The following is a 22,604-nucleotide window of genomic DNA, read 5'->3' as shown; positions in this document are numbered from 1 at the left end:
ATACATTTTATACCTGAAATAATTAGGCCTTTAGATGCTGACAGCTATATCTAGATTTATCTATACCTAAATATCTCTATATCTATCTCTCATACACGCATCTATATAAACTATAAAAGAATTACAGTTTATTGTAGATTAGACTTCACAGGTTTCTTCTTCTGGCATAACACTGCACAACGTGAGATGACCCCGGCTGTCTTTACTGACATGCTCAGTTGAAACAGTGTGAGGTCTGTGTGATGCAAGGTGACACTTGGTCTATAAGAGAGGCAAACAAAATGTACAGGACAGGTTTGAAAAACACTGCTGTAAACCAAGTGTCAGCGAATAAGTTTGGCATCGGGCCAAAATAAATGTCCCCGCTAGATGGCAGGCCACAACAAAATCTAAGAAATTAATTGATGTAAAACTAGAACAGACTACTTGCACTGAGCCTCATGATACACTTCTACTTTGAAAATATTAAATATAATAAATACAAATTAGCCATGGTTTTACTAGAAACAAACAAATAAAATTGGCAGTTGAAGTTAAGGCACAACCACAAATTAACTCTTTTACTACACTGTCCACAGTTTAAGCATGGTAGACTATTCATAGTAAATAGGAAAAACATTTACTATAAACCATGGTTAATTTGTGAAGGTGTTTATCGATCAAACCGTACACTCAACAGGTATGAATATGATCAGTAAAAAAACACTAGGCTCCTGTTCATGAGAAGACGAGCGCTGATGCAGCAGGTTAGTGGGGAAATATATTTATAGAAACATTTCGGCAGGTTGAAGAATTTATGTTAATGCAAAAAAAATATGATATTTTTTATTAAAGAAATGACAGCGCTAAAATGCAGTAATCTATGTAAGTGACCTAAACGCACTTACCCGAGTGTGAGTGTTATAGCACTTGTTTAAATCCTGTTTCCAGCATCTAGAAGGAACCAACTAATTCCTTGAGAACTATTGCTGTCATCATAGCCTTCACTTTCTTTCTGATTCGAGTGATCCTTCATCAAGCTAGCTAAACGTAAATCCTTGCTAATTATGCATTATATTATAATATTACGCAAGTTATTATATTATAATATTATGCAAGTTATTATAATAACTGGCATGAATTGTACTCGTGATGGAGCGAGGACGTAAAAGGATGTAAAGTAACCTGCCCATGAGTTTTAGACGAATACAACGCATTTACTTCTATAAAACACATGTAAGAGATAACAGTGTTGATGACTTTAAGGCACGGTTTCACAGACCGGGGATTAGATTGAAGTACAATTAGGACATTTAATATAAACGTGCTTAGAAAACAACACTGGTGTGCATCTCGAGACAAAACAAAAGGCACTGATATATTTTAGGATCAGTCGGCGCAAGTTTCTTTCAGTTTATACGGCTCAGATTTGTCTGTGAAAACGGGTTAAAAGAAAAAGCCAAGAAAAAGAAAAAGTAAATTAAGTCCTAAATGAGGTATCTGGGTCATCATGACTTCAGGTGTTTAGATGAGCGTTTGCAATCTTTTGCAAACTACAAGAATAATCGTATCAGTAATGATCCGACACATCAGATTCCAAATATTATTCACATTGCCTTCGCAAAGATGAAAATGCTCCTGAAAAAAAAGCAAACAATTAAGTCTAGCTTTCTGATCGCAAGTCCAACTACAGATGCCACAATTATGTAATCATTCAAATTGGCAATCAATCGGTCTGCATGTTTTTTTTTCTTTCTACGGGTTATCTTAAGGGTTTTTCCAGTTTTAGTTTTAGTATAACGTACCATTCATAGTCTTTTTATTGTAAACGATAAACCAATCCAATGTTTAATTGACATTTGAGACTTAATGCTATAGAAAAGCAATAAAGGTTTTTTAATTGGAGTGCTTGTTTTAGCTTATGTTCATGTAAAAATATGGCACGCGGTTGCTTCAAGCAATGGTATAAACATCAGGGTGAACTGTGATAACTAACTACTGTTATTACAGTTTCAAAAGAATAATTGCCAATTACGTTTTTTGTCATAATCGTGCAGCCCTACGTCAGGGTAAATTGGTTTTGGTTTCGAAACGATCACTAGGTGGCACCATAACACCCTACATTTGATTTGACTACTCTGAAAGCTTCTTTTGGACGATACAAGAACAGCAGCGAGCAAACAATCAAACACTTCTATTGCCTGTAAAGGCTGCAGTATGAAAGGTGTTGTCCTTCTCCCAGAAAAACTAAAGATCTGTACCCACTACAGCTGGAAACCGGACTCACAACAGAGTTAGAGCTGCTCGTTTAATGTGAATCTGAAAGACGTGCATAAATGGTTCAGTTATCACGCAGTGTGCAAGAGGTTTGAGTCCAGTCTGTGAGCATTAGGTGGTCCGTGAAGTTTAGTTAGTTATCGCTTGTGTTTTATCCTAACTAGGTTCTAGCTTTCTCCACGCAATACAGGCCTGCTCGCATGTGCCAATGTCAGAAAACGGCCGTCAGAGGGCAATGCAAGCAAGCGGAGTGAAAGCAGCGCTACTACCTCGCACTCATTCAGCTCGGGGCTGCCACATCCACAGGCCGTGACGACGCTGACCCCCTCCTGCCAAAGCCCTCGTTTATCAAAAGCCAAAATCATTGTGTCCACCATTCCCAATAAAGCCTCTCAACTCTTACATAAAGCGTGGGAGAGGCAGCTCCGTGAGAGTTCAGGTCAGGTAACGTCAAACAACCGGCCCCAAAACAAACAGAGCTCCTTCACGTGTGTTCGGGTGCAGAACCCATCCCAAAAAGCAGAAGAAATCCAGTCACGCGTACAGGAATGACTTTAATCCCAATGCTTCGTTTTTAACGACAGGTGAAGTTCATGTGAACGTGACCTTGATGCCGTCATAGAGTGACGCATAACGTTCTGATAAAACTCGTTTCATGACCTCAGCGATGAAAGATATGCGTCAGTCACTGTCATTAGAAAACTATGCCGCCTGCTGAGTAGCTAGTAGCTAAAACACATTTAAAAAGAAAGCTCACCAAAACTGAAAACTGTCACTAGTACTTCCCCTCGTGAGTAAAGTTTTTGGAGCTTGAAACATTCGGATCCCATTGACTATATACTGCATTGACAAAACAGGTTCTTTTGTGTTCAACAGACGGCCTTACAGGTTTGCAACAAGAGGGCGAATAAATCATGACAATGTTCATTTTTGGGTGAACTATTCCTTTAAAATGCCTCCAAGTTGGTTTTCAAAATAATTCTAAATATAATTCTCTAATTAACTAAATATGAACATTCCCTAATAAATCTGCTCAAAAGCTAATTAAAGGTATTAAAGTATTAATACTAAAAATAAATGTAAAATTTTATAGTTACAATTTCAAAATAATGCATTTATAAACAATCAAAAAACAAAAAGGTTTTTACATAATGTGTGTGCAGTGTATATTAAATGCACACGCATGCATTTATATATTTAAGAAAAATGTTACGCTTATATTAAGTATATTTATAAATACAATAAATTATATGAATTACATTCTAAAAATCATCCTCAGGCACATACCATACAAAAATCTATTCACCGTATGAGTAGCTTGACCTGGCCATCGCCGTGGCCTGAAAGAGCCTGACTGTCACATCTAGTCCTCATTAGCACTCTTACGCAATACTGTCTGTCCAGGAGCCTCTGTGTGTGTGTGTGTGTGTGTGTGTGTGTGTGTGTGTGTGTGTGTGTGTGTCTCAACCGCAGGCTCTCTACTGAGGCTGAAGGCACACGAGGCAGACCAGGACACATTTAATCCACAGAAAATGTCTATTTAAAGCCTCGTTCACACCAGACAAATCTTGGGGCAAAAAGAAGAAAAAAAAAAAATTCCATGAACTCAACACAGAGTTCAACATATTAGAACTGTATTTTTCAATTCTTTGTTTGGAAAACAATTTACTATGTCCACAATGTGAAAAACGTAGATGGTTTCAATGAATCCAGACAAATATATTTTTAAAATGCAGAAAATCACAAAATTTGTAAAATTGTCTTAACGTAATAATAATAATAATAATAATAATAATAAAAACAACAATGTTCAATGGTTTAATGTTCATTTGATTTAAAGTTAAATTGATTTATGCCTTCAATAGAAACATTTAAAAAGGTACATAGCATTTCTAACAAAAAAGTAAATTGTGTAATAACGAAATTAATATTAATCATTTTATCAATTCAATTAATCAGACATGCTTTTTTAACTTAAAAAATAAATTTAAATAAAAAAATATTGGTTTGAAAATTACTTTATGTAAAAAAAAATAAAATACATAAAGTATTTCATAAGGCCTACACTTTTTGGTAAATTTTAATAGATTGTTAATAAATTGCAAAAGTTTCATATAGACATGCTTAATTTTGGAAAAAAAGTGAAAGGTAAAAAATTTAAGAATTTCAAAAGTTGCTATTTATCAAGATAATAAATTGCTTAAGTTTAAATTAGACATGTTTTTGGTTAATATCTTTTAGTTTAACCATTAATCCAGAAGATTTCTTTGGGCCCTATTTCAACTGAAAATAAACTTGAGTAAAACAAATTCATTTCTAAGATGCTTTAACTTCGATCGCATTTTTGTATAAAGATGTATTCATTATATTATTATACGCGTACTTTTACACTCCGCTGCCCATTCGAGCGCCCCTCTCTCACAGCGGGTTCCATAGGTTTCGACACGAGCTAAAAATAGTGGCAGAACAGACACGTAGATGAAAACTAAAACCTATATAACTGCCAAGCGCAGTAAAGCACTAAATGAATGACTCCTCACAGAGCGTGACAGCTGAGGACACGGTGATTCATCACAACAGCCACAGGGGTCGATCAGTCAGTGGGGCCAAAAGCCATCTCCAGTCATTAAAACATCCAGCAGCACCTACATGCTGACTTGCAGGACTGTGGGCTTAACTCACCGGCCCGCTTCATCTGAAGGCCCGGCGAGGAATGAACGGACGCTTTTACGTAAAAGCACATTAAAACGAGCTCATATAATGGTAAAGGGAAGTACTGGGCAGCTCTGTCTATTGTGATTGTGTGTGTGTGTGTCAGTCACAAGCAGCACACAGAGTCAGGAAACACAAGTGAGGGAAATGTAAGAGCATACCGCATCACGTGTGTGTGTGCAGCTCACTCTCTCTTATTCACACACACACACACACTCTCACATTACTCGGGTGAATGAAAGGCCTGCGCGAGGGCCTAAAGGAAAGTTCTCCATCAATACTGCATGGCCGTCACTGGATCCGTGCCTCCCCTGCCTTCACGCTCCCCAGAGAAAGCTGCACACACTTGTGAGCGCGAGCGGCCTGTAAACAAATCAACCCCAAACCCCATTCACGTCGGACGGCGCATTAGCGAAGTCACAAACCGAAGCGCTCGTCCATTCGTAACCAGCTGCTAGACTGGATCCATGCTTGGTTGAGACTCGAAAGCAGGGCCGGATGACGACGTTTAGACGGGACCAAGACGACTAGATCCATTCTTTTCCAATTGAACCTCATTCTGAGGGAGATGCAGCCAATCTTCAACCAGATCTACGCACAAAAACAGTTTGGCACTGCGGAGCGCGTTTTGAAAGGGTGCCATTCACTGCCAGCACGCTCCCATTCAGTGCGATTTACACACAGCCTACCTGATACGCCTGTACACATCCACTCGCCGAGCCTATTTCAACACTGACGGCTTAAAATACTCTCTGCAATTTAACCAGTAATTCAAAGCATCAGCTTTAGCGCAGCCTAGATGATAACCTCAGCCATTAAGAGCTACAGAAGCCAACAGTCAACACCAAAAAGCCCGTGATGACAGATTCCAATATAAAGAGGAGTAATCTCTGTATCAGCTCCACCTGTGGTACCACACACACACACACACACACACACCAAAACACCCAGCAACAAAGTAACTGCATAACAGCGAGAAATCATTTCAGCATTTAAAATAAACCCATGCAAATTAAATACATTAATAATAAATCAGCACTTGGTTAAATAACGAAAAAGAAATGCTTAAAATATAAATATACAATTAAAAAAACCTATGCAAAAACAGAGTAATATAAAACATTTATATTTTTACATAAAAATATTCTTATAAAATAAATATTCATAAATTAAAAGAAATGGAAAAATGTAAAGCAAGAAATATTTCATAAATAATTAAAAATAGAAATAGAAATAAACAAGTTAACAAACTAGGAATAAAAATATGTTTTAACTAAACAGGACCATGGAAGTGAATGCGGATAAAATAAATGTATGAATATAAATTAAATGCATACAAAAAAAGTAAATAAATATGTAATAAATTAATATAACAAATGTTTATAAATTTAAAAAACAAATACAAACATTCAAGTAGCAAGAAAAAACGAATTACTGAAAAAAACAAAATAAAAACAAGAAATAAAAACTAAAATAAGCAAATAGAAATGAGAATGTGTAACTAAATAGAAATGCATAGAATTAAAAAAATTATTAAAATTGTATTTATGCATTTAAAAATAAATATTCATAAAAACTACAAATTATTCAAGAAAAAAAACTACAGATTGTAAAAAATAAACATCGTAGAATCACAAGCAATCTTTTAATTTTTTAATAATAAATTAAATAATTGGGGTTCAACGACTAAGTAACCACCCATAACACCCTAGCACCGATCAAAACACGTAAAAATCTCATTTTAATTTTCAGTGTTGCTCAAGTCTAGCCGACTGGTCTGTTGTGAGGTGATGACAGCTCCAGTGCAGACAGCCTAAGGTCACGCACTATTACAAGCCTCCTTCAGAAGTTGGTAATGTTTGCGTCTGGTCTAATAAAGGCCGTGTGTACAGTGTTTCAGGTTCACAGTAAGTGAAAAGGCAGGATTCTTGATGCATGTGGGTGGGTTGCCTGAGGGGACATGGCTCTAATTTACGAGAGCCAAACCCAGCGCAGCCGGGGAGCTTCTGGCGCTGCGAGCTCGAAACAAGCCACGGCAGAAACCCCAGTCATCTGCGGCCATCACACAGGAACCAGATCTGATCGGACTCTCTTCACTGAGAGCTACATGAAACAAAAACGAAAATCATGTATACCATTTTTTCTATATCAGTGATACTATCTTCTTTATAGTCACCTCTCTCAGTCCTGCTGTCATGCATGCCACTTTTATTTCCTGGCCACAATCACAGAAAAGTCCAGCCTGCTGAGGATGCTACAAAGAGGCTAGCCACAAACCGCATTATGTTTGCATATGCATCACACGGAGGACAGCGGGTACAAACTTCCAGTCGTCTGGAATAAGTCCTGCTCTGTTCTGTTTTTGAGCCATTGCTGTTTATCTTGCACCTAGAATAGGATCACAAGGCATCCAAAAAAGCCCAGACTTCATGGCATAAAGGACAGCTTCCCGCTAGCCAGAAAACAAGGACAGGGCCTGATTTGTTAAAGGGGCCGTTCCTGGAAAGTCCCCTTTTGAGACGAGCACTGCAAATACGGACGGCCACGGGAGCTGTGGGACAGGCTGTGTGAGAACACAAGCTCATGGTTACGCTTTCAAACAGTGGCACTGCTCATCCATTCACCCCACAGAGAACGATTTCAACACCCCCGGGCTCACTTAACCGCGCACGACAAACATATTAGATTTGTGCAGTCACCAGCGTAAAAATCAATCTACATTTAAATACTATAAAAAGGCACCATGGTACAATACAGCGGTTTTATCAATAGCACAAAGACAAGAAGCAGAAAAAGTTAATGCATCAGTTTGTTAAAGTCAGTCAATTACTATTACTACACGTGTCAAAGCGGACATTGTAATTATGAATAAAATCCAGATGGTCAAAGCTGTGCGTTAGTCATTTGCACTTTTTATAAATATACAACCTCAAGTGTGAAATACATGTTTTAACAGAACGTTAAGACTGCAACAAAAACAGCATTATTACAGGAAATACTGATATTCACATGTTCATTCTTTTTGTGTCATCCAAGACTTCATGCATTTAAAAAAATAGCATTATGTGCAAATTAGCACTGATTTATCAACCAGAGATCCCCAGCTCAAATGTTTCATTTTGTCAATATTTATTATGAACAAAGATAAATGTCTATATGAATGATTAAAGCCAATATTGAATTTTAAATCAGTATTTTAATGAGTAATCAACTATTTTGTAGAGGGTGGGTCAAAATGGCAATTTTTACCTGATATTGTAGACAGATAAATGGGGTTAAAAATGCCTGCAGAAGAATAATGTAAGAAACATATCTTGTTCTTCAATATTAAAACAACTTTTTCCAACATTGGATATCTGTAACTTAAAATGTATTAAAAGAGATTTGATCTTAGATTTTGGTTCTTAAATGAACTTTTCTTTTGGAATATTCAATTTCAAGTCTCTTTAAAAAAATAAATAGAAAATGAAAATGTAAAAATGATAATAATAATAATAATAATAATAATAATAATAATAATAATAATAATAATAATAATAATGGTGATTTATTGACATTGAACTGTTAAATCTACCAAATTTCATTGTTTAACTGTTGTCCAAGTAAATAATAATTTATGCAAACAGGTATTGTACAAGGCATGATTCAGTCCTGGAAGGAAGATAGCCGAGAAGTGCCCCGGATGAGAAAGCGACCCAGAATCCTCTGCAGGAATCTGTTCTTTATTCACGCTTCCTTGAAAACCGCCATGACTGAGCACTGCACTGCCATTCTGTCAGACGGCGAACCAAGCCTAGGCATAAATTTGCATGTATTTCGCGGCTAATCCTCAAACAACTAAGCAAACAATAATTCCGAAGTCCTTTGATTCTGATTTCCAGCACAAAGAGCGTGGCTTTGTTTTTAAAACGGGAACTCGCAGCCCCTGCTGAATGAGAGCGGCTTCTCCAGAGCCGGGGCGAGAGCGATGAAGACACAATTGGCTCTGGAAGGGCTATGCTAGGGGTTTTAGGGCTGCCGGTTGCTATAGCAGCTCGGTGGCAGCTCAGACGAGCGGGCAGACCGGCGCAAAGGACAGGGATGGGCGGGCGGGCGAGCGGGGGTCTGCACAGAAAGAGCGAGGTGGCCGGCGGCCAGGCGACACTGGCAGTGTGGCCGAAACAATGACTCAGTGCTAATGGCACACAGCAGCACGCTGTATGCTAAATACAGAGCCCGGCACTCATTCAGCCTCCTCGCATAGGAGAGAGGGATTACTCTGGACAAAGTGTTGAGAGAGACGATAAAGCCCATCGTAACCAAAGCGTTCTTTACCAGTGGATGGGACCGCGCGCACACATCAGAGCACTAAGACATCCATTTTATAGTTTTCTAACTTTAACAAAGAACTGTTTACTTTAATGAATTGCATTTCAGTGTTTTAATTCTAACAATTAAAAAAAAAAAGCATGTCTAATCATCTGAATTCAGAACACACAAAGTATTGGGTCACCACCTTCCAATGAACAGGTTTAACTACTTCAGTAAAAATCTCAACGTTAAAGCATACAAATGATATTCAAGGGAATTGTGTGCTTCTAATTTTATAGCAACAGTTTTGAAAGGATCCTTTTCTATTCTAACATGACGCTGTCTCTGTGTATAAGGCAAGGTTCAAAAAGAAATAACTGAGTCAGTGTTGAAGAACTTGACTGGTCTGTATAAAGCCGACTCCTAATCCCAGCTGAACACCTCTGGTGTTATGTACTGAAATAAATAAAATACTGGTGCAGTGACTCTCAGAAGAGCTCTGGAGATTAAGTCTATGTCGTCAAATACTGAGACTGCAGATGCTGAAAGCAACACGAGCGTCACACATGCTTCAGTACTGCTCTGCTTATTTTCACAAAGGAACTGAAAACGCAGCCTTCATATTTAAACTTGGCACAGACTCGACGGCGCAAAAATGTCAAAAATCAAATTTACCAAATTCCAAGATACACTGTAAATTCCACTATGACTGGATTGCACGATTTAGTCCACAAAAATCATACAGCACTCACTGATCTAGTGTCAGGTGGCCGTGGATTGCAGCAGCGATTCATTTGCAGAGCAGCCCAGGCTGTTTGCTCGTTATCTAGTATTAGGAGTTCAGAATTGTGCAGAGGTGAGAACCTGACTGGCAGATAATCCGCAGCACACATGGTGTTTGTGGCAGGGATGGGGAGGAAGTAGAGATAAGACACTCGGCACAGATGGAGCAATCCCTCAGGGACCGAGCAAGGTGCTGGGTGTGAAAAATTTCCCACCGTCAAAGATCATCAATCGTTTACCTGACAGGCTATTAATACGGTCTGTAAAAGGTTACGTTAAGCACTTAAAAAAAAAAAAAAAAAAAAAAGCTAATCAAATAAACGTCAGCTGAAAAGACAGTTCTGCCTTCACCCCTGAAGAATAAATCCTATTTAAATTAGTAGCCGTCCAATTAAACGTGTTGTGCAGCGGCCGCCATGTTTTCCACGGTGACCTCATTTCACTCCATCCAGCCTGGTGATACAAGAAGAGGAAATCTCATTGTACATGTTTAACAGAGCAAGAGCGCGGCATGGGCACATGCTCAAGGTTGCACGCGAGATTTCCTGCCCGGTCTGAAACCACAGCGAGAGGCAGCTTTCCAACTCTGCTGACTCACGTGCCGACTGCTCTTAGAAAGCCAAAATAGGAAGGGATCAAACTTTCTACAGGCTGCAGCTCAGGCATGAATAACGACTCGGGATGTGGAGAGGTTTAATTTCAGAGCAGCTATCTGGACTTCTCTGTGGGCAAATTAATCAGACGGCACAGGATTGACCTTTTAGTAAAAAGCATGCATCTTTATCATTACGTGTCCAAAAACGAGAACGCTGGAGTTTGGAAGATAGATCATACAACATCTGCGCAATTTTTTTTTTAAACTAATTGACCATTTTCAAATAATTTTGGAAGAGCAAACAAACAGTCACTAGCTATGTTCACAGCCACCTATTTTTATGCTCATTTTGAAAACGCTGAAACACACAAATAAACACATATACATATACATATACATGAGATAGTAATCGTAATAGTCTACTGGCAAGAAGACTAAAACAATACCAACCCCATTCAAACTGATAATTCCTCTCGCTGCTGAACAAACATTATTAAAGCAATGAAAACGAAATTAAAGGGGCCATGCGCAGCAATCATTACGCCCAGCAGATCAAAAGAAAATGTTAATTGTCCGCTAAAACGTGACAATGCAACAGCCACGATGTTGTTTTGCTTGGTCCCCGTTCTGCTGTTCTGAGAGCACTTAAATAGGGCTGGCTAAATGGGCCAGATGAAAATACCCACTTGGCAAATATGCTTTATAAGTAATAAAACGTGTTGCTGCGCCCTGGCACTTCCCTGTACGCTTTTGTGTAGAGGCTTCAAAATAATGAAATGTTTACATGTGAATGGCGTCACGTAGCAGCTGTCCAGGTGACGCTCCGTATGGACAGATGAACGGAGCGGAGCGTGGCTGAGGACACATCGGACACAACAGTTCCAACAGATGTGATTTCGTACTTAACTTTAATAGGCGACGTCAGCCTAGTGTGTCTTCAGATTAGAGATTTAACCAGAGAAAAACAACGCCAATTAGGAGACGTAGGAAGCAGCAAAGCGTTCGAGGATCGTGTGTTGTCACGTCTGGGAAAGAATATGAAAGGCAGCAGATTTCAAACCTGAAAAGAGTTGAGACCAGCGCAAATGCCTGTTGTGAATGCGTTTGAGAAACCAGTTCAGCTGAGCTCATGAGGTCTCTGCCCCTATTAGCTTTCAGTCCCTGAAGTACTTTTCTGTGCTCTCTGCTCTCAGGTTTGGAAGGACAGGTTCTAATTCAAATGACATCATCCTAAAAGAGAGACGCGCGTACAAAAGAGCCTTCTCCGGTCGAAAAACGACTTCAAAGTACAGGATCTCGTCTTGGATTACAGATGCAGAATGACCCTTCTGAAGTTTGATAATGATGCAGCTGAAAACCACATTAAAAGGAAAAGACCGTCCAAAAATGAACATTTTATCATTTCCTCGACTCCATGTTATTCCAGCCCGTATTATTGTTACCCATCCGTGAAAAACAAAAAGAGACACTAGACAAAAATGTCTGAGCAGTTATGTTGCATTTATCAACAACAACAAAAGTGTATCAATAAGAATAAATAAAACAAATATTTAAAAAGTGCATATAAATATGGTCCGTACGGTATATGCGCTATATTCCATGCGGTGCCTTAGCGTGAACAACTTGAATCGTATAAATGTCAGAATTTAAATCTTTCTTAGGGCTCTATGACTTCCATAACATGAAAGATAGAAACGTGCAATCTAGTCATAAAAACCAAACATGGATATTTTTGGATGAATCAGTAAAAAGTAGGGATATTAGAATAACATACTAAAGACATCCTTCTGTTTTGCAAGCCTCCACATGAATGGTAACTGTTCATAAAAAGTAAAAAAAAAAAACAAACAAACAAACATGCACTTAAAAAATATAACATTCAAAACAAATTTGGGGGAAAAAAGGATTTCAGAGGGCCCTAAAAATGTTGCTTTTGTTCAACTTTTCACAAAAACTAGTCATTTGTTTGTAATGTGCAACTCATCCCAAGGTGTGGCATCACTATGGGGAAATATCATATACTCTCATAATTATCTGAATAAAAGTCTAAAATTTCTCTTCAAATAGAGTTATTGTATGACTTTAGGAGACGTGAAGCAAATACATTTAAGTTTTTGGAGATTGACAATACCATCACCACTGTACAGAAAAAGAGCAGCTCTTACATTATGGCTAACATATGGCAATTTTTTGTTTTTTTAAGTGAAATGAATGTAACAGAGACCCAGAGAGAAAGCATGCATGTACTGCCGCTTTAAGTTCTACCACGTTATCAGCTCTGGTCCGATCTGGCCGAGTGAAAGCATTTCCTCTCCTCTCCCATTCCACAGGGTCATTAATTGGAGAGATAATCTACTTGATCTCCACACAATGAGTGATTCATTGAGACTCTCATGTGTGGCTTTTATCACTGCCAAGAGCAGATTACATTGAGAAAAAAAAAAAAAAAAAAAGCAAATGTGAGATGATAATCTTTCTATACGAAGCTGCTAGTCAACACTGTGACCTAAGAATGGCAAAAAAACAGATTAAAATAATTTGCGCTGACTTAATCTGCTATTGAGCAAGAGCAAAACGGGAGAAAACAGAATGATCTCATGCAGTATAAATGGCCTCACGCTCTACACCAAAACAGCACCAGCTGATGGCCTTTCACAACAAAGAAATAAAACGGGTCGAAATTAAATTGTTAGCTCACAGGAGCCAAAGTCTGTTATATTTGAAATGTCTGGCTCTGTAGGTAGTCCTGCTGTCCTTCACCCAAACGCAATCACGGCAAAAATAATGATACCAGTCAAAAGGACAGCCACGATACACACAACAAAACAGATCTTACAAGGACAACGAGCCTTGAAAGATGAATCTGAATCCAATAGAAGCTTTAGTGCTATACGCATACGATCAAACATCCGAAACTTCAAGCTGTCAACACGCAAAGTTAAATTCATACTTCATATAGCCTGTATTTCAAAATATACGCAGTCTCAGCAAAAGACAGAAAGCTGTCCATAATACAGATATAATGGCCAGATAATGCAGGTAAACAGAGGACTATCTAGCTGTGGCTGACAGTAAGTGCTGACCAACAGTTAATAAGGCCATCAAGTGTAATACAAGAGTGATATTCAAAGCAATAAAGCTACGTTATTTGGGAACAACTGTGTTTTACTATACGTCTAAAACGTATAGATGGGAACAGAGAGTCTCAATCTAAAGCTAGACAAATGCCAGATTATGACTAACACCTGAGAGAAACAAGCAATGTCACAATGATGTGTGTGCCCTGTGACAAAACTGTCTGTTTCATTAAGGAGTGTCAGATTACAGAGCGCTCCGTCATCCCTGGGACATCTGTTAGACAAGCTCCGTCAAGCTCAGGAAACTTCATTTATGAACAACTCATAAACATTGCACAGCATAAACACGTACGCCTGCTTCTTCCGAACAGCTCTAGACAAATTCAAACATATGTCACGGCACTAGCAGTAATCATATTAAGGTTACATTCTGGGCCTTGCCGTTTTAAATCTTAAAAAAAAATACATAAATAAAAATCTCAGTATATCAAACAATGCAAGTGAATCATCTTACTTCTAAAAGATTATAGTGCTATAATTCGAGACATCCGAAGAGTTTAAACAAACTCCATTTATCTATAGAGTTACAGCTGGAAAGCAAGCATGTCACCAAAAAATGATTAAAAAAAAGCCTGCAGCAAGCTAAATATAGTCACAAAATACATATTTTTTTTCTTTCTTTTTAAAAACTTTATATAAAATTGCCACCTAAATTATGAAAGTTAACTTCTAGTAGATATACACAAATGTCTGTATGTTTTCTAACCAAACATAATGCTGACTCATTTTCGTATCCTATCAAATGTGACCCTGGACCACAAAACCAGTATATTAATATATATATATATATATATATATATATATATATATATATATATATATATATATATATATATATATATATATATATATATATATATATATATATAAATAAGTGTATTTGTAGCAATAGCCAACAATACATTTAATGGGTCAAAATCATTTCTTCTTTTATGTCAAAAATTAGGATGTTACACAAAGATCATGTTCAGTTGTTTTGTAAATTGACTATCATAAATGTATGAAAACTTCCCTTTATACGAGTAATATCAATTCCTAAAAACTTCACTTGGACATCTTTGAAAGGTGATTTTCTCAACATTCATTTTAAATAGTTGTATCCCAGTCAAACTGATTCATCATTCAATTGATGTTGCTTCAAGTGATCTCAATATAAATAAACATGACTGGTTTTGTGGTAAAGGGTCACAAATGTTTTTTTAAATATTAAAGTTCCCGAAGTAACAGCCAGGGGGGTTAAAAAAAAATCATGTTTGTGGATGTGAAGCAAACAAGTCTACCAGCTCCTGGCCTAACTTCCTTTGTCAATAGCACAAAATCACTGTGAGTCAGCCTATAGGCCTCCTCCTGTAACCCAGCTGCTATGATATTTCATGCACAGCACCATTTATGTTTATAGCACTACATTAAGCCATAACGCTGATCACCCACTGCCTGCATGTGTAATTTTTAATGAAGCTATTCAAGCTGTAATTACCAGAGCAAATGAATTGGAAACACACTGAAAATAAGTAAACAAATAAATAAAACATTCTGAAACTCACCCATCCTCTTCTCCATCCACAGGTAAGCTCTTCAGCAGGCTGGCCGAGGCAGTTAAGGCATTGACTCCAGCACTTCCGTCAGGACCACCGGCGGGCTTGGGTTGCGTTAGCAGAGCCGGGTGCTGTAACAGGAGCTGGGCGTCCTCTTGCAGGGTGGGCATCACTGAGGGCAGGGAGCTCACCGCAGGCCCGGGCTCCTTCGAGCCGTTCTGGATCAAACCGGACTCATTCTGGAGGTTGGGAGGCACGTTTGAGGAGGTCACGACCGGGACGAACTGGGTGCCACGGCCTTGACTGCCGAGCTGCAACTGCTGCTGCTCCATGGAGGGTTGAGGGGCGAGCTGCTGCCCCTGGGTCTGCTGTATGAGACCGGCCCCGGCGGGCTGCACCAGCTGGACCATCTGCGGGGCGGGTGTCTGTTGTGGCTGCAGGAGACCTTGCGGAAGGGTCTGAGCAGCAGGGGGTGGCACAGTCCCCACGGGCTGCTGCGAAGCTGCCATCAGCTGATCATTCCCCGCCACCGGAGGGATGGGAGCAGACAGGTGGGGAAGTGTCTGTGTTGACCCAGGTGGCACAGCGTTCATGATCTGCTTGGGTTGAGGGAAGTCAGGTGGCAAGCTGCCTCCCTGGCTTAAGGGGTTAATGTGTGCCGGTGCTACCTGGGCCGGTGCAGCCGGCTGCTGTGCTGTCGGGTAGCCCATCTGCTGTTGGGTCACCACAGGCAGCGCTTGAGCAGGAGAGGATTGTGCTGCCTGGGCGTATGTCAGTTTAGGCATATGAGCGGGCACGGCTGCGGTCGAATGCCCGATTGTGGACTGCAGCCCTCCCATGGCGGCCGGCGGCTGAATGCTCGGAGCAACCGCATTATTCTTAAGATGGGCGTGAACTAAGTCTTGGGGCACGTTATGGGTAGCCGAGTAGTCGTGCTTCTGAGCAGCGGGCTGCTGGAAGGTCAAACAGGGGCCGCCTGCATCTCCGCTGCCCAGGCTTTCGGTGTAATGGCTAGCCGTGCCGCCGACGCTCTCTCGATCCGGGCACGCCACACTCTCAGGCACAAACTGGCGGATGCTTTCCACTGTCCGGGTGCTGGGGGCGTTTTCAGAGGGCGCCGCGCTCGGGGCCTCTTTGTCATAATACTCGGTGCAAGTCCAACGACCCTTCTTAAAAGGCTCAGAGGTAGAGTCCAATTTGACCACTCTGAAACGTGAGCTGGTGGAGGCTGGAGTAGGCACTTGGGCCTGCTGAGGCTGAGCGTTCATCGGCGGGACAGAGGGAGCGGGCATTGGGTGCTGACCCATGACAGCTGGGCCCACCTGCCCTCCACCTGTTGACGCAACACCACCCGAAGCGGTGGTAGCCGCGGCGATTCCCATGCCAATAATCCCACTGGGAATGTGTGTCAAGTTTACAATTTGGTTACTAATACTATTCAAAGCAGGGGAGTAGTTTACACTGCTACTATTGGTGCTCCTGCCACCCACAACAGGCACACTGGCAGAATTTAACATAGAAACATTATTTGTTATAGGTTTACCAGTACTAACTGTGGCCCCTGAAGTCACAGAGATCATTCCAGCTCCTGAGGCGACAGGGGCCAAAGGCTTGACGGCGGCTGAGCCAACAGAGGCGCTCTCAATCAATCCTACCACATTTGAAGGCATTTTCTGGCCTGTGCTAGCAGAGCTTGTGGTCACCGCAGACGTGACCACGGCACCCAAAGGTATCCCGATCTGCGTCCCACCAGCAGTATGGGCTTTTGCAGAGGAAGCGGGATTATGGTGATGATGGTGCACGGTCCCGTTAACCATAGAGCCATGCATGTGTGCTTGGGTGAGAATGGGAGGCTGGTTGGGTGACACGGCCCCTGGGGTCTCCGCCTCGTGGAAGTTATTCAGCGTCTCCTCCGAGGAGCTCCTTTCCGGTCCACCCGCGTTGTTGGCCCGCGAAAGAGACACGTCCATGATTTCAGAGGACGACAGGTCTTCCGTGTGGGACTCGTCCAAGTCGTCGCAGCTCTCGGTGTCCTCTGTAATGCTGTTGTTGGTGCTGACAGACGTCTGGGCGGGAGTAACGCTGGTGATCTGAAAGCCACTCTTCTTCTTCATCTGCGCCACTGTGGTGGGCAGAGTTTGGGGTAACAGGGTGGCCTGCACGGGGATATTCAGGCTCTGGGGAGGGTTCTGGGGCCCGAGCGAGGATGCAGCCGGCGTTTGAGACTGAATCAGCACCGGTGATGAATAATCATCCCCCAGCATCAAGTTGTTGCTATTAAGGCTGGTGCTTCCAGAAGTTGTCAATGCTGAGGAACCACCTACCGAGCTGCTGCTGCTCTCTCGCTTGGGTAAAGTCATGGGGTAAACCATTTTTCGGGCGCTGCCGGAGTCCCCGGATCGGTCGTGGTGATTCATTTCTAGAGGGTGGTCTCCAACAAAGTTATAAACGCAGCTCAAGAGAACAAGCTCTTTCGGGGAAGCAACTTGAAGCCGCTCGAGTAATTTCCACATAAAACCAACACTTTCCAGTAACTGCCACAGATAATTCCACTTGAGGTGTATTTAAATGTCCACCATGAGGAGCAGGCTAACGCCGATGCTAGTTAACACTCGCTAGCGAGCTAGCTGACGCGGATTCGCTCCGGCTGTTGTTTTCAAGCGTATATTCCTCGCGAACGCGTTCAGTGCACAAGTTTAAACGCGAGGGAGTCGACACACACGGCCGGGGCGATCGATGTATCCAACCTTACAACGACACAGTCTCTCCCCATCACAGTTCAAACTGCCAGACGCATTTTCAATTGTTGTATCGCAGTCACCGGAGCTCGAAATCAAGCGAAACAAAGTCCTTCGGCCGGCGTCAGATGGCAGAGAGAAACCGAGCGACTCAGCGCTGTCCCGTTTTATTCCATCCCGTGCTTTCTTTTGTTTTAGTCCCGTGTTGGTCTCTCTCCCGCTCCGCTCCTATTCACCAGCTGCCTCCTTGTAATGTAGCCTGTGCTAGTGCTATCAGCCTGTGACGAGTCCCAGAAAGGGGGAGGAGAGCGCGAGAACATGGCGACCGCGCATGGCAGTTCGCCTCCACCGCGACCAGACATAAAGCCCGGAGAGTCTGGCGAGGATGGGGGGAGGGGGGTTTCCTAGAGACGGCCGGCCGCCGAAGAGTTCCGGAAAAAGCCGAGCGCGGCCGAGCGCGTTGGCGAGGGACGTTTCTTATTATAGCCTTCGGTAACTGTGGCAGCAAACACTCAGAATAACATCTTTTGTCCGCCGCCGTTATTATTATTTGACATTGAAGGAGGGGAGGGAGAGGAAGGGCGCGGGTTTCTAGGATTTCCAATAAAGTCTTAACAAGGAAAGGCGCGTTTCACTGGTGCGGATTTTAGAAATAAACCCGTGAAAGATTCTGCAGATACCTGTCTTTTAGGTCGGGCGCTTTTGTGTGCGTTTTCCCCCATGCAGGGCAGCTACATCAACAAGATGTAAACAGACACTGTGACAACAATGTTGTCAACATAGTCCAGAGATTTGTTCTGTTTTTACAAAACAGCCAGTCTGAAAGAGGGGGCCAGATATTTCCACAGACAGAAAAGAACAACCGAACATCCACAGTGACACAGTTATTTCACACACGCTGTTTGTTGTGTTTGGGGGACTAGAGAACTAAAGCTCTGGCCCCGGCACACTTTTACGCAGAATACATTCATGTGTTTTACTTAAAGCAGATATAACTTGATTCCACGATATGCGCTTAATGTCAGACTTAGGTTATAAAATTACAGCAAGGAATGCATCTCATGTGCACTGATCCAACTATATTTAGCTTTCAGCTGTGACGGTGAGAATAGCATCTTTGTTGTGCGGAAGAAGATACATTTTTAAAAGTAGATATGTATAACGCTCAAGATAACACTGGGCTGTGGTTTATTTTACTGGTAAAAAAATTTGAATATCAAAAAGTATGTTAGGCTGAATAAATTACCATAAAGTAATGTGTGTGTGTGTGTGTGTGTGTGTGTGTGTGTATATATATATATATACATATGCATTTGTGTGTGTGTGTGTATTTTATATTTACTTAGTATAGTGCATTTTTATAATGTTATCTGTATTTAATTTTGTTAACAGTTCTCCTGATTTTTCTAATATATACATTATGGGGTTTTCTCATACAGAAAGCACTCATAAAGCACTCACCAACATCACTGTCATTTATTACAACACGTTGTTGATTTATGAGTGTCCCTTTAGAAAGGGCTGAAACATCCCTTCGCCCTCACCAAACCTTTGCACTTGAACCTGAAGTGGAGCGACCCGAGCGAGCGATGGTAGTGTAACACATTATAAGTACGAGGAAATGAGGTCTGACAGAGCCCAAATGGGCGTGTGCCCTGATGTCCAGACCTAGCAGACAGGCTGTGCCCGTCCATACAAATTTCAGAGGGAGAGAGCCAGCGAGAGCTGATTGCAATGTAAGCGTCTGGTGCTGTCAGCAGCTTTAAATCACACAGGCACTCCACAACAAAAAACACAGAGAGCTATTGTGCTCCCGAACAATAATGGTCAATTTATACACCGGAGTCTGCTTTCATTTTGTAAACACTTATTAAAACAGGTATCTTTGGTGATTTACGGAAAAAAATAGAGAACCTCTTCGAGAATCGCTATTGTTCTGTGTAATTTCACACCGAAATGAAAGCTTATCCCTCCGGAGAAGAGCTGGTGTCGGGAAGGTTCACTTTAACAAGGCTGCCGATCGTTTCGATCCTCGACAGTTTTAACTGAGATCGTTTTCGAATCGGCCCGCGTTGCAATAATACGGGCCTCGCAGAGAGTTTGTTAGGGCAGCCACTAATGTACTTCACTGGAGTTTCACGTGCCAAGAGGGAATGTGCAGAAACATTTAATGAAGGGAGGAAGGACGGATTGAAAGGAGGTCCTTAAAAAAACAAATCGTGTTTGATGTGAGTCAGAAGGAGCTGATGGAGTCTGATTCTCTCCCGCTCTCACCTTGAGCTTGAGGGTCTGTTGAACTTTTTTTTCATAATTAAGGACCTTAACAACATCGGCACCGGTGTCAAACCGATTTGAGTCGACCCTAAACAAATCAGAGCTGTATCTTGACACTATTGTCTTTGGTAGAGCTGCTTTGTCGATGAATATAATTGGATTCGAAATTGGAAATGCAGCGAATTCAATCAATGCTGAACCGCCTTGAGTCAAATGCTGCCGCTGTTGGTATAGCTGCATCGAAAGAGATTCACAACGTATGAACTTTGCATCAATTACGCTGTTGTTGAACTAAATTAAGTCGAATAACAACAACTTCTGTAGAGAGTCACAGTCATTTAATTTCAGTTGTGCAACGCTGTGAAGCTTTTTAAGACCAGTTCGTATTAAATAAAGCGCCACACATGTGACTTGACTCGTTTTTATTAGTCTTTTTTCTGCGTGAAACCACTTAAGCAGCACCTGAAGAGTCAGCTAACTGCTTGATGAGGTTAAGAGCAATGCTCTGCTGACTTTACAGTATTTAACGGTTAGGACATTCATCTCTCATCAGTGTTTGACCTGGACCTCCTTCTCGTCTCTATGAGGAAACGCAACTGTTTCGAATCAGCTTCTTCAAGAACTTTAAAGACAAAGCATCCCTCACAACACAAGACCACTGACGTCGATCCGAAACAGAACGCTCTTCAGCGGTTTGAGGCCCGGGAAGCCGCGAGGTCTCAAACGACGGGCCGTTCAAGGCGGCAGCAAATGAAGCAATTATGAAAACGATCATCTAAGTAACTTCTTAATCGCGTGGAAAGTTACTGATAAATGTCCACACGCTAAAGCAGGTTTTACAAGTTTACTAACTCGAGCAGGTTTATTTATAGGACACGTGAAAAAGTGATTAGAGGCATTAAGTGACATTATCCGTTTTCGCTTGAAAACTTGATAAATTCCTCTCGCGAGGCCCGCCGGGCTGGATTTTCAAACCTGTTTTTTCATCGTTTGTTCGCATTGTTTCAGTTCGCTTGTCGTGATTTTAAAATGTCGAGTCTGCAAGCTGGACTACGTCTCAACGAACACAGCTTGTTCCAGAACCCTCACGATACCATGTCCTTGACGGAGACGGCAAGGACGGCCGGCGCTCCCTTCGTTTCAGCACTCTCTAATATCATGCGAATAATCTTTGCAAAGCTGCTTGTTCAGGAAGGTTTGAATTCGCGTGAAATATGAACATGTGGTGAAAGGAAAGCATTTTGGTTTATGAAAGATGTACTTTGTGTAAACTGTCTGAGTCAAAAGTGAAGCCAGGTACATTTTAGAGCCTCTTCGACCATCAGGTGAAATAAAGGTATAACTTTGCACGAGGCTTTTCTTCAGTTTATTTCTATTTTATCTAACTATCATTGGTGTAAACAAACTATATATTTTTTATAGACTGAAGTGATATGAGGTAATACAAATGTAGTCACTATTAACACTTCACCTGCAATTTTTACTGGTCCTGTAAATGCTAAATTAGAAATGTTTGCCGTGTTGATCTCAGGACTTCAGAAACGGGCCCTAGTTTAGAGGACTATGGAAACAAAAGAGGGTCAAACAGCTTCATCTAGTGGCGGCTTCGTCAGATTTTCTTTCGCCGGTTTATAGTCAAAGTCTTAACAATTTTAGCCATTTTTAAAGTTTAGATCTGTGCTGAATTAATAGTGTAGTAGTATAGCTATACTCCAGAGTCATTTGTGAATGAGGATGAAAAGCAGAATGTGAATGTTTTTTTTTGTTTTTTTACTGATTATCTTAAAGATGTGCAGCCTAATGTACAAAGATGTACAGCTTGCATGTAAAACTAAGAGTTAAATGAGTAACAATGTATTTTATTAAATGTAAATTTTGAGAAAGTGAATTTATTTATATAAGCTTTGCACCCTTATCTAGCTTATAATATTAGTAGTGATTAGTATTAAACAAGGCCTATGTTTTGTGTGCCACATATAGCATGTATAATTAATTAAATGTTACTGTTTTTTGGCTTGGCTGGTTAAACACACACACACACACACACACACACACACACACACACACACACACACACACACACACACACACACACACACACACACACACACACACACACACACACACACACACACACACACACACACACACACACACACACACACACACACACACACACACACATTCCCTCACACACACACACACACACACACACACACACACACACACACACACACACACACAGACACACACTCTCTCTCTCTCTCTCTCTCTGTGTCTCAAA

At 41.2% G+C, this 22,604-nt stretch overlaps 1 protein-coding gene across 1 annotated transcript in view; it reads right to left on the bottom strand.

The window, feature by feature from the left end:
• tsc22d1 (TSC22 domain family, member 1) overlaps positions 1-18,335 on the bottom strand; it is a 38,203-nt gene extending 19,868 nt beyond the window's left edge. Inside the window, exon 1 of the mRNA XM_043248600.1 lies at positions 15,318-18,335. Within this exon, the coding sequence (XP_043104535.1) occupies positions 15,318-17,821 (2,504 nt within the window). The 5' untranslated portion in view covers positions 17,822-18,335. The remainder of the gene's footprint in view (positions 1-15,317) is intronic.
• Between the last annotated feature and the right edge of the window lie 4,269 nt (positions 18,336-22,604).

This window comes from Puntigrus tetrazona, chromosome 9 (assembly GCF_018831695.1).
Source record: "Puntigrus tetrazona isolate hp1 chromosome 9, ASM1883169v1, whole genome shotgun sequence".
Taxonomy (NCBI): domain Eukaryota; kingdom Metazoa; phylum Chordata; class Actinopteri; order Cypriniformes; family Cyprinidae; genus Puntigrus; species Puntigrus tetrazona.
Note: the sequence above shows the minus strand (reverse complement) of the source record. Positions and strands in the feature narration are given on the sequence as shown.